The sequence below is a fragment of the Schistocerca serialis genome, chromosome 4 (genome assembly GCF_023864345.2).
Source record: "Schistocerca serialis cubense isolate TAMUIC-IGC-003099 chromosome 4, iqSchSeri2.2, whole genome shotgun sequence".
Classification (NCBI taxonomy): Eukaryota; Metazoa; Arthropoda; class Insecta; order Orthoptera; family Acrididae; genus Schistocerca; species Schistocerca serialis.
Window position 1 is genome coordinate 715,994,370 of NC_064641.1, and position 12,738 is coordinate 716,007,107.

The 12,738-nt window shown below is 41.0% G+C and overlaps 1 protein-coding gene across 1 annotated transcript in view; it reads right to left on the bottom strand.

Moving 5' to 3' along the window:
* Positions 1–7,740, bottom strand: part of LOC126473234 (condensin-2 complex subunit D3-like) — a 156,028-nt gene extending 148,288 nt beyond the window's left edge. Inside the window, exon 1 of the mRNA XM_050100148.1 lies at positions 5,646–7,740. Coding sequence (XP_049956105.1) covers positions 5,646–7,601 — 1,956 coding nt within the window. The 5' untranslated portion in view covers positions 7,602–7,740. The remainder of the gene's footprint in view (positions 1–5,645) is intronic.
* Positions 7,741–12,738: the final 4,998 nt, after the last annotated feature.

Sequence of the window (12,738 nt, forward strand, 5' to 3'; positions counted from 1 at the left end):
ATTTTTACAGGTTGCTTTGAAGTAACGCATTGCATCAATCTTTCAGCAATTGCTACCGACAGAATGTACATAAAGCAATACAAATTGGCAGAAGTTCATGATATTAGATACAAAAGCAGTACACAAAATCACAGTTCACAACTAGATAATGAGTGTCATGGCCTGGATGACTTGACATGGAATGACCCAGCAACTAACGTAAACAACACAAATGTAATATAACATTGAACAGCTATCTGAAGATGAACCTGTTGGTTCAAAACTTGTAACAGTGCCATTTGTGTACAGAAATAGAGTTATTAACAGTGACTAGTTCCTCTTTGCAAGAACAAACTGAGCAAAAAATGTTTCACTGGCATTTCCAAACAGTCTGTTTTCTGGTATGGCACTCTGAACATCCTCAATGAAGTATTTATTTTCTAATTTGTCTCACTATTCTTCACAGTGATGCAGTGATCAGCACAGTTACACAGCATCAGTGTGTCTTCTCAATTTGTTTTAGATACAAAGAATTTACATACCAAAAAAGATAAATTGGTTTTTAATTCTCCTGAAAAATGTCAGATTTGGCTCTTAGAACACTTTCCATTTCCACTCTTGATTTTTTAACTCATACGAGATTGTTAGGCCTATGCATCCTTGATTAAGTGTGGTCTTGGAGTCTATGCCAATGAAATCATTGTGTCCATACTCAAACACGGAAAAAGTCCAATTGTAATATGTCTTGTGGATACAATTTCCTATGCCCCATCATTATCATAACTCTGGAATGGATAGTTAAAACACAACTGATATGGTTGCTGGAATTCAACTACCTACTATCTCAAACTTAACAATGTAACTTCAGAAAAGGAAAGAAGCCTTAAAACAATCATGCCTGGGCCTTGTTTGAGTCCACAGCTTAGCCAACAGTCCCCCCCCCCCCTCCCTTCAACGATCTAAAGAACCACTGTTTCTGGTCATTAACTCTGATGAGTTGCTTTGATCTGTCACCACTTGCTGTACATTCTGAATATCCATCCACTATTCTCTGAAAAGAGATCAGGATCTATATGTATTGCTTACGTAAAAATGTGTATGGTATGTTTACCTAAAGCCAATAAAAAGAAACTAATAAACAAATGCTAGAAAGATATGACAGTTACAGCAAGAAACAGCCTTCTCCCAGTAACTATTTTCAGAATATTTACAAGATGGAATAAGTAATGTCTGGCATAACATATAAGCCTGAAATAAATTCTCTTACAACTGTTTATGTAACGAGCCATCATTTGTCATTCTTCAATATCTACATCAAAATTAAGGCGTCTTTTTATTATGAATACATCTATCCAACATAAATGATGTTATATTTCTGCACAACTAATATACACTGAGGTCACAAAAGTCATGGGATATCTCCTAATATTGTCTCGGATCTCTTTTGCCTGGCGTAAGGCAGCAACTTGATGTGGCATGGACTCAACAAGTTGCTGAAAGTCCACTGCAGAAATATTGAGCCATGCTGCCTCTATAGTGCCCATAATTGTGAAAGAGTGGCTGAAGCAGGATTCTGTGCACAAACTGACCTTTCGATTATGTCCCATAAATGTTCAATGGGATTCATGTCGGGTGAGATGGGTAGCCAAATCATTCATTCAAATTGTCCAGAATGTTCTTCAAACCAACTGCAAACAAATATAGCCCTGTGGAATGGTGCACTGTCATCAATAAAAATTTGATCATTATTTGGGAACATAAAGTCCATGAACGGCTGCAAATGCCTTCCAAGTAGCCGACCATAAACATTTCTAGTCAATGATTGGTTCAGTTGGACCAGAGGAGCCAGTCCACTCCATGTAAACACATCATTATGGAGCCACCAGTTGCTTGCTCAGTGCCTTGTTGACAACTTCGGTCCATCATTTCATGGGGTATGCATCACAATCGAACCCTACCTTCATCTCTTACCAACTGAAATCGGAACTCATCTGACCAGACCACAGTTTTCCAGTTGTCTAGGATACCACCGATATGGTCATGAGCCCAGGAGAGGTGCTGCAGGTGATGTAATGCTGTTAGCAGAGGCACTAATGTTGGTTGTCTGCTGCCATAGCCCATTTATGCCACATTTTATCGTACTGTCCTAACAGATGCATTCATCTTACATCCCACACTGATTTCTGCAGTTATTTCATGCAGTGTTGTTTATCTGTTATCATTGACAACTCTACGCATATGTCCTGCTCTCAGTGTTAAGAGAAGATTGTCAGGTGCCGCAATGTCTGTGGCGAAATTTAATGCCTGAAATTTGGTATTCTCGGCAACTTTTGACACTGTGGATCTCAGAATATTGAAGTTCCTAACAATTTCCAAACATCCGTTAAGTCCCATTGTGTGACCATAATCACACTGGGAACCTTTTCACATGAATCACCTGCATACAAATGACAACTCTGCCAATGCACTGCCCTCTCATACTATGCGTATATGATACTACTGCCATTGTAGGCCTATGTGCATATCGCTATCCCACGACTTTTGTCACTTCAGTGTATAGTATACAAGTTGATAATTCCATGGGAAACTAAGACTGGCATTTTTTAAAAATTTTATTTTAAATTAAATTTATGTTAGCCACGAAGGAGTTCAAAGTGACAAGGGGGATGTATCCTATGTCATGTTTGAACTTCTTGCTATTCTCCTAATCAGACATCAAACACCTTTTACTATGAATTTTCTAGAAATTTAGACATTTCTGAAAGTGGATGAGTAGTGATCTGAAAATTTTTTGTGGTGCATTTTTAATTAAAATAAGTAGGTACTAAGGCTGTTGTGGTGTGTGACGTCATGACAGTGCGGAATTTGGTTTGTGAGTATGGCATGTTTGTAGGTGTCATTGAGTTGCAGTTCGTGGTGCCCTCTGGTGGTGTGTTTAGCAGTTTCGAATTGTGTGGCGTACTGGGTTCAGTTTGGTGTTACTGATTCTTGTGGCTGGTTCTTGTTTTGGCTGTGTTTGGAGCCGAATTGGTTGCAGTGAGTTAACGATTTAGTGTTTTTGTGTGAAAGTTATTGTAGTGCTGTTCGCTGTAGGTCGTGTGTTAATTTGAGTAAATTAATTTGTTGCTGCTCTTGTTAGGTATGGATATGACCGATAAAATAAATAGTGTGCAACTCCACGCTATGATGGGCGTGATTCAGTTGGAGCTGATCAAATTTCTACAGCTTTTTGGGTTGATTGCGGAGGTGTTTAAGTGCGCTGTATGTGGGGACGAAATGACACTCGCAAAAGTTCCAGCATCTTGGACCAGGGACAGTTATATGTGGCGGTGCTGTAGGGATAACCTATGGCACTCCATACGTCACAGTTCCTGGTTCGAGAAGTTTAGGTTGGGCATGCGCGAGATTATGTTGTTGACGTATTACTTTTGTTATAGACCCTCTCAAAGGTTTTGCACGCAAGAGACTGGTGTGAGAGAGAGGAGTGTGCTTGACTGGTTTTTGTTGGGTGGGCCTGGGGTTGTGGTGGACAAGTCGCAGTTTGGGAAAAGGAAGTATGGGAGGGGTAAGTCTGTGGTTGGTCTCTGGGTGTGGGGGGCTGTTGTACCAGGGGGTGGGTGTTCAGAATGTGTTTTTAGGGTTGTGGAGGGGCAGTCTAAGGCAGAATTAGTGGGGTTAATTGAGGAGTTTATAGAACTGGGTTCCACTGCAGTTTCCAATGCTTTTTCTTCTTATAGGAGGTTGGGTGAGAGGGGGTACAATCATTTAGTTGTTAACCATAGTTTAGAGTTTAAAAATTATGAGACAGGGGCTTGTATGAATACTATAGAGGGGATATGGGGGGGGGTGGAAGGGGGGGGGGCATTAAGTCAGTTCTTGGGAGGGGGAAGAGGCGCTCTTCTAACCTTCAGTCTCATTTCAATGAGTACTGTTGGTGGAAGAGCATCCCTGAGGGCTATTGTTTTTTCCAGTTGTACAGGCCGAAGGTGATTAGTTTAAGTGGTTTGGGTAAGTTGGTGCGGCTCGGAGGGGGGGGGGGGGGGGTTTAGTTGTTGGTACAATGTGTGCTGCAGGGGGGGGGGGGGGGAAGTGTGTTGATTTGTGATTTAGTTGTGGAGGATCTATTTTGTTGCAGTTTTTGTTGAGTTGTAGTGGGTGATTGAGATTTTTTTTATTTTGCGTTTGGTTATTGTTTATGGATATTTTATTTTGGGGTGAGGGGATGGTTGGTTTGGAGTGTGGGTGGGTTGGGTCCTCCTTTTGGTTTTGTATTTTTTCATTGGTTTGTGGTTGCGTGTGGGTATGTGTATGTACGGGTGTGTGTGTGTTTGCGGCTGGGTGTGTGCGTGTATGTGATTGCGATGACCGACGTAGGTTGCGGCGCCGAACTTTGTTGTGGTAAGTTTTTACTTTTTTTGTTCTTAGTGTATTTACAGTGTATTGGGGTCAAGGGAAGTGTTCCATTACAATGTGTGGTTGTGGCTGTTCTGGTATCAGGAGTTGCTGTTGAGCTATACAGGTCAAGGGAAGTGTTCGATTCCAATTTGTGGTGGCTATTCTGGTATCGGGAGTTGCTGTTGAACTATATAGGTCAAGGGAAGTGTTCAATTCCAAGGTGTGGGATCAGGAGCTGATGTTGAGCTATATACGTCAAGGGAAATGTTCAATTCCAATTTGTGGGGAGCTGCTGTAGAGCTATATAGGTCAAGCGAAGTGTTCGATACCAATTTGTGGGATCGGGAGCTGCTGCTGAGCTATATAGCTCAAGGGAAGTGTTCGATTCCAATATGTGGGATCGGGAGATGATGTTGAGCTATATAGGTCAAGAGTAGTGTTCGATTCCAATTTCTGGGATCGGGAGTTAATGTTTAGCTATATAGGTCAAGGGAAGTGTTCGATTCCAATTTGTGGGATCGGGAGCTGCTGTTGAGCTTTATAGTTCAAGGGAAGTGTCCGATTTCAGAGGACATTGTGTTTAGTGGAATATGGGGAATTTTTTGTTGTCGGTTTTTTTCGTTGTTTTGTTGGTTTGGTATGGTGGTATGTGTATAAATTTGTTTATATTTACTTTGGCCCCACCCAAAAACCCCCAATTTCCCGTGCTTGTCCAGTTAGTGTCATTAGGTTTTTTTGTGGAACGCGTGTGTGGGTTGGTTTCTAAATGTATTTTTGTGTTTGTTGTCATGTTTATGTAATGACATCATAGGCATCATATTGGAGTCATGGCGTATGGTCGTTTTCGTCATATTTGTGGCGTCATGGGTCAAAGCAGATGGGTGGAATTGGATGCTTCTGTATTTCCCAATTATGAGAGGCTCCTCATTCAAACACACCAACAAAAGCCATTTAGAAGGCTTAGTTTCTTCATGGCAGATTAAAGTTTTTAAAAAGAAAGCCCATGCCAAATTTTAGTTTCCATGAAGTTCCTGAGATCCATGCCTGCTGCAGGGCATTATCTGAAGAAAATCATGAACAAGTGAATAAAACTCAGAAATAGAGGATATGGAACCCATATCTGCTGTCAACTTTCAACACATTACATATACACATTTTAACAGTTGTATATTGATGCAAGAATTGTAACAGCTGTTACTTATAATTTTTTGCACATTAACTGATGATTCTGCAAAAGCAATTATGATTTTGAAGGTGATATTGAACTGTACCTGCAAAATGTCATTTAGCACCCACTGACGGTTAAGTTTCATGATGCTGTCCATAACTTGGAATGCTGCTTTGCGTACAAATACTTTATCTTCTGCTGCCCTTTGAAACATTTCACTTAAGACAGCTTCTGCTTTTGGAATTGGATTAAAGTCTGTGGTTGAATCACCTTCTATAAATTTCATAAATTTTTTGTGGTTCAGGAGACTGTTCTCAGCAGTTATTACACAGGAGATTTCAGGGACATTCTCATAAGGCAAAACAAAAACAGCTTGCATTATCTTTTGAATATCACTGTTGTTTGAATTAATACAATCTGCTAAAACAGAAAGCGCCTTGGTCCGTACTGTTCCCGATAAATCCTGGCATCTTGAAAAAACAGTGCCCAGGACATATTTATGAGACACAGACGGCGATTTATTTGCATTCAGTGATACATTTTCATCCACAATATCTGAGTTCTGCGTGCTATCTGCATTCACATTAACACCAATTTGCAAGGAAGCATCTACACTTTGAAGAGAAGGATCACTGCAGTTCTGAACAGATGACTCGCACTGGTTCACACTGTTTGAGTCTATGACTGACACATTTTCACTAGGGCAATTCACTTCCATGTTAATACCACTACTCATATTCTGTAAATTTAAGGAAATATTTGTCGAACTGTTCTGTGATGAACAATGAATAAAACTTTGTGTCAGTTCTGTTCTCTCCCTTTCTTGCAACAGTTTTGAGATAACATCAAGTGCGAATAATCGATGAGAAGCTTTTGATGCATGTGCAAATTTAAAAAACCACTTCACAAATCTTGTGTATAAATCAATTGGCATAAAGCGGAGTATCTCAACAACACTTTGGGATCCTTTCTGTCGAAACTCTGCTCGGTCTGTGATATGTGCACATAGATGCTGTACAAGAATGTAGATACCTTCACAAGTACCTTCTGGTAGTGCTTTTAACATATACTGTATAAACGAAATCGTTTGTCTCAGAGTGTTTGGACCATCTCTGGAACTATCTGTCATTAATACACATGGCAAAAGATTCTCCATTATCAATTTTACTGTCACGTCAATTTTGCCATGGTTTGGAGTACACAGGGAATATAAAGCTACAAAAGCATTGCCTACCAGTGAAACTATTGTCATTTGTTTCGATACCGAAGAAAAATCATTCCTCGGAAACACTTCCAATTTAGTTACTTCAATTAAATGCAATATTGTTTGCAATAGCGCATCATCCATTTTTAGTGAAAATCTTTCGGAAAACACTATCAAATCCAGAAGCACTAAATTCAATTCACTAATCAATACATTCACGTCTTCTGCAGGAAGGGTACCACTATCCATGTCATCATCATCATCTTCATCAGAATCCCCTTGCTTCTTACTCCTAGCATTCTTCTGCCTTCCTCTATTTTTCGGGCGTTGCTTGTTTTTGTTAGATTTCATAAGCTTTCGCGCAATATCAAGCACATCTAAAGCTTTTCTGTATAGATTTGGATGATAAATAAGAAAAGCACTACTACCGGGGATAGCAAGCAATGCAAAGTACAGCCTAGCAGACTTCAGGCACAGCTTTGTCAAGGTGAGATCTTTCGAAAAGTCTTGACCATTGTGTACAAAATAACACAAAATAGCTAGCAGCTCTTTGTGGTTTATGTTATTCGCTATCAGATGCTCCCAACTTATGGAATCGTCTTGTTGTCTCGGATTATCACGGGATGTGCTTGCTATTGGATTTGCAGAAGTTCTACGTGATGCATTCTGCAAATCCTCTTTCACTGCTCTTATGGCTGTCTCCATAATAATTTCCGTATCAGCATCAACAAGATGCATCTGGTATTCAATAGGTAGATCTTCAACACCACAAAACTCATCGCTCCAGACTGTCTCCGCCCAGCTCGAATCAACTTTGTCAAGTTCCAAAAGGCTCAAACTAGTAACAACATCCATAATGTCAGTAAAAACTACTCGGTCACTCACAAACGCCTTGCCATTTCAAATAACAGCAGAAGCAATGTTAAACTGAAGATCAATACAATCGTGGAATTTTGCTAAAACAGTCACTAATTCTACACAGTAAACAACACACAACGTCAACAAATTCAAAATACAAACTATACGGAGCAGAGATATTAGGTGACACAGATACTTAACTATGCTTGATTACTTTGATACAAATCGATTCTAGCTATCGAAGTCATATGAAGGAACGCCGCGGACATTTGCTCTATGATTACTTGTGGCTCCCAAAACCGGATTTAGCAAACGGATTTCCCAATAGAAACTTTGGTTCGTCGTCTAAACACTGCAAAATAGTGATATGTAGTTCTAGTTACCACATTTTCTCTCCCAAAACCGATTTTCACTCACATGTAAATACACAGACCTTTTCAATCGTGCTTTGTCAGGTTTCATCTCGTTTAAACACTAAACTGTGGTTTAACCCTGTCTCTGCTACGTACGTGCTCTCTGCCTTTAGTATCGAGGCAGCTTTTTTTATAGCTGTACTGCTGGCCAAATGCTGGTGCCTCTGATGAGCGCACAGAAATCATACTGGCAATACTGTGTACAGTATCACTGGTGTCACCATGGCGGTGAAAAAAGAAGGGAGGTGGCACTACAGGCTTACGCTGTACGCTGTTTTGAAGCAAGAGTGGAAGGGATCTGCCGCCATTTTAAGTAGACAAAAACATTAGCAAACTAATGTTTACGATTGCTTCTTGTTCATTATTTCTATCGTGTGCACGAAACAACTGTAGTAAATACTAAATATTACAGTGCTTACATGAGTAACACTGTCTCAGAAAGGAGATTTCAAACGTTTTTCTTTTCTTGAATGTACATTTGTTCTTGTAACACGACACGTTCGGCATTCTTAATATAACTTGTTTCTTTTTTCTTTTTTTGCATATTTCGAATAACGAAGAGGGGAAGAATGTGATATGAAAAACATGCTTTGGTAATCCATTTAATTCCACTTTTATTGTCTTTGTATCGATAGCAAATGAAACTGGTGCTCCGAAGCCAATTATGGTTTGATTACTGTTACTGCTTCTTATTCGTTACGTTTTCACCTTTCATCTCAATTACGCACGTTTTTAATATTCAAGTTTGCAGAAAACTAACCTACGTGTTCTTTACTAGAGTATAAACGTGTGCGATAGGGAAAGAAACGAGGCATGCTATCGTATCTTATGCATGTCAACAAAGTGAACGGTTATCCGACTGCCAAAGAAACAGAACTGCATGCAGAATAGAGTTCTTGTTTTGTTAGATTGCCAGCGCATTTCTTTTACTGTAGTTTACATATCTTCTCTCCTTGAAATCTTATCTATGATGCAGCATTCAGTGTGTGACCAATAATGGTAACTGACAGCTTAAAAAATTAAAATTAAACGTGTTTCAGCATTATGTAATACTATAAATGTGATAATGGATATGTCCTCAAACGCTTGGACCCTGTAAAATGGGTATCTTGCTTAGAGATGTATTTAAGGCATTTTTTAGCAATTATAGCCTAACCTGTATAATATATAGGCCTACATTTCCTAGTTTCTTTTCCAGGAATATTTCTCCCAAGTAACTCTGAAAGTTTTTCAGGAATAACCAAACATATCACAATTGGAATGTCTGTTTAAATTGATCATCTGCTTCATCTTACTTCATCTTGTGATATCCCAATATTTAGTTAGCTCGCTAGTTAGTTAGTTTCATGTTCCATGTATCAGTTGCATGATAAATCATAATGATGTGGAATGAGTAATTTTATGTTACGAGCATTTTTTTGTAACACTATACCTCCATGTTCATCATCTATTAGATATTTTTCGTTTTTTAATTAAAGACAGACATGTTAGTCAGTAATTCCTATTCATCATCATTTACACATTACAGTAATCGATAGTCTTCTGCAAAATGGGAGGAGTTGTTAATGAGAAATGTTTTCAGCTAAGTTTCAAATTTTACTTTGCTGCCTGTCAGGTATTTTATAGCACTGAGTAAGTAATCAAAAGTTTTGGTTGCAGCATTTACAACAAACTTCATAAGGGAATAACTATACTGTGAAATGGATAGATCGCTATTCACACGGAAAGCAGCAGGTCAGTGATTACATAAGTTTTCAGCCAAAACCTTCTTCAGAAAGTAATGCATACACACACATTCATTCTATCACACACACACACACACACACACACAAACACACACACACACACACACACACACACACACACACACACACACGGGCGTGCGTATAACTGCTGTCTCCAGCTGTTCTACACAGAATTTTTTTTAATGGGGAGGAAATGTGAAGAATGAACAATTATTGGGAGGATGAATTTAGGGCATGAAATGCTGCCTCAACAATCAGTGTGGTTATGAAGCCATGTGTTGGCTGGCACAAAACCATCGATACAGTGTAGCTCTGATGCCAGAGCATTTGCTATTGGGAGCGCCATGAAAAACACAGAAAACTAGGAACAAAAACGAAACTGGGTAAAGTATGCCAAATCTAAAGTCAAATGAGGGAAATAAACTAAGTAATATAGTGGCGAGTGCAAAGGATGTGTAAAAATTGTTTTTTATTTACTAATAAAACACTTGTAAGAAATGGGTATAAACTGATACAACTAATGTAAGCGTAGGCTTCCGAGGCCGTTGTCTTCTTCAATAAAAATCTTCAGGGTATCAGACCGCATCGTCATAATTTTAGAATGCGCCAACGTTTCGGCCAGCGTTGCAGCTAGCCTTCATCAGGGCCTTACGTTAACTGCTAAATGAACACACTTGGTTCCTTAAATAGCTGCACGAGAAAACCGTGTCGTTACTTGATTGGCTGTAAAAGGAGGAGGAGGAGGGGTGAAAGGTATGCTTTATTGGTGTTTCCTTTATTATCTGTCATTGGCTGAAATAGCTGTTTTCTATTGGTCTTTATATTAATCCACCCCATTGGAGGAGACGGACGAATAGCGAACAGGTGATGGCTGTGACGTCACACTGTTTCCATGCTGTCCAGAAGCCAGCTGCGGCGTGCCATTGCTTTGTGTGCTCGCGACCACTACTGCGGCTCCCCGCGTGTCTGCATGGGCCGCCACGGCTCTGCCGCCGCTCCGTAGCCCTGCTATTGCAGGCAGCCAAGACCTCGGAAGCTTGTACCCGTCCTCTCTATTCATGTTGGCGGGTCTTTTGGCTATTTCTATCGCCTCTCTAATCTTTCTTTTGAAAGTGAGAGGCTGTTTCGCCAGGACGCGGGCTTCTTGAAAAAATATTGGTTTCCCGCACTCGTCTCGGTGTTCCGCCACTGCTGACTTAGTGTGTTGTTTCAGGCGGATATATCTTTCATGTTCCGAGAGCCTTGTGCTAATCGGACGTCCCGTCTCACCTATGTAGACTAATCCACACGCACAACCAATTTCATACACGCCAGCTGTGTGTAGTTTGTCAACTGCATCCTTGGTAGAACCGAGCATGTCTGATATTTTGTTTCTGCTTCGGAAAATTGGTTTGATGTCGGCTTTTCGTAGAATTTTGCCAATACGTTCGGTGACCCCTTGTACATATGGTAACACAGCAATGCTCTGTGCCTCCTTCTCCTCTTCCCTATTAGTCTTCTCCCTTGTCGACATGGTGCTGTCTATCATCTGCTTCCCATAGCCATTAGTTCCGAAGATGGACCTGAGGCGTTCAAGTTCTGTCTTCAGATGTTCTTCGTCGCTTATCCTGTACGCTCTCTTCGTTAGCGTGTGCAGGGCGGACTTCTTCTGCGTGGGGTGATGGTGGGAGGAGGCGTGAAGGTACCTGTCCGTATTGGTTGGTTTCCTGTACACTTTGTGGCCAAGTTTACCATCAGGTTTTCGATAAACTTCCACGTCGAGAAAAGGCAGCACCCCATTCTTCTCTGTTTCCATTGTAAACTGAATTTTCCTATGCTGTTGGTTAAGGTGCTTGTGGAAGTTCTGTAACTCCTCTTCTCCGTGGGGCCAGATGACGAAAGTATCATCGACATAGCGAAGCCAACAATTTGGACGTAATGGTGCGGACTGGAGGGCTGTTTCCTCAAATGCCTCCATGAAAATTTCTGCTGCGATAGGCGATAGGGGTGAGCCCATAGCTACACCGTCAGTTTGTTCATAAAATTGACCTCTCCACTTGAAATAGGTGGTCGTCAGACAGTGGCGCACAAGCTCACATATATCAGGTGCCACGCGTTCTTCTAGGATGTTCACGGTATCTGACACTGGGACATTCGTGAATAGGGATTTGACGTCGAAACTAACCATCAGATCTTGGTCCGTAACACGCATTTCCTTTAGGAGAGACACGAAGTGAGTGGAATCCTTAACGTAGGACTCGGTTTGATGCACTAGGTGTCGGAGCCTAGGTGCCAGTTCTTTCGCTAGGTAGTAGGTCGGCGAATTTATACTGTTTACTATGGGCCTTAAGGGGACCTTCGGTACACCATATATCCTTGGTGCCTGTGTCACTTGCGGGATGAATCTTCTGGCCTTGTCGAAGTTGATTCTAGAGTGCTTGAGCAGTGCCTGCGTCGTTTTGATTACCTTGGCCGCCGGATCTCCCTGAAGTTTCTTGTAGATAGGTTCTGCGAGAATATCTTCCATTCGTTTGTTGTAATCAGTTGTGTCCAAGACTACAGTGGCGTTGCCCTTATCTGCCTGTACCACTACTAAGTGGGGGTTGTCCCTGAGTTCCTTGATGGCATGGTATTCCTCAGCGTTGATGTTTTGCTTCAGTGGCTTTGCTTTATTCAGAACTCTGACCGTTTCCTGCCGGATCTTCTCCGCCTCGGCCTGTGGCAGATGACGTACCGAAGCCTCTACGGATTCTATGATATCTTCTTTTGGAACTCGCTTAGGTGCGACTGCGAAATTCATCCCCTTGGCCAGAATTGCTGTGGTTGCTTCGCTCAAGGTGTGGCTGGAGAGGTTGACCACTGTCCGTCGCCTGTCCAGTGTCAATGTTTCGTCCGTGGCTTTCTGTTGTAGTTTGTCGTACTTTCTCATCTGGCGGTTAGTAATACTATTGCTGGTCCTTGATTCTTGCTGAAAGGTTAACCTGTCGACTTTATCCC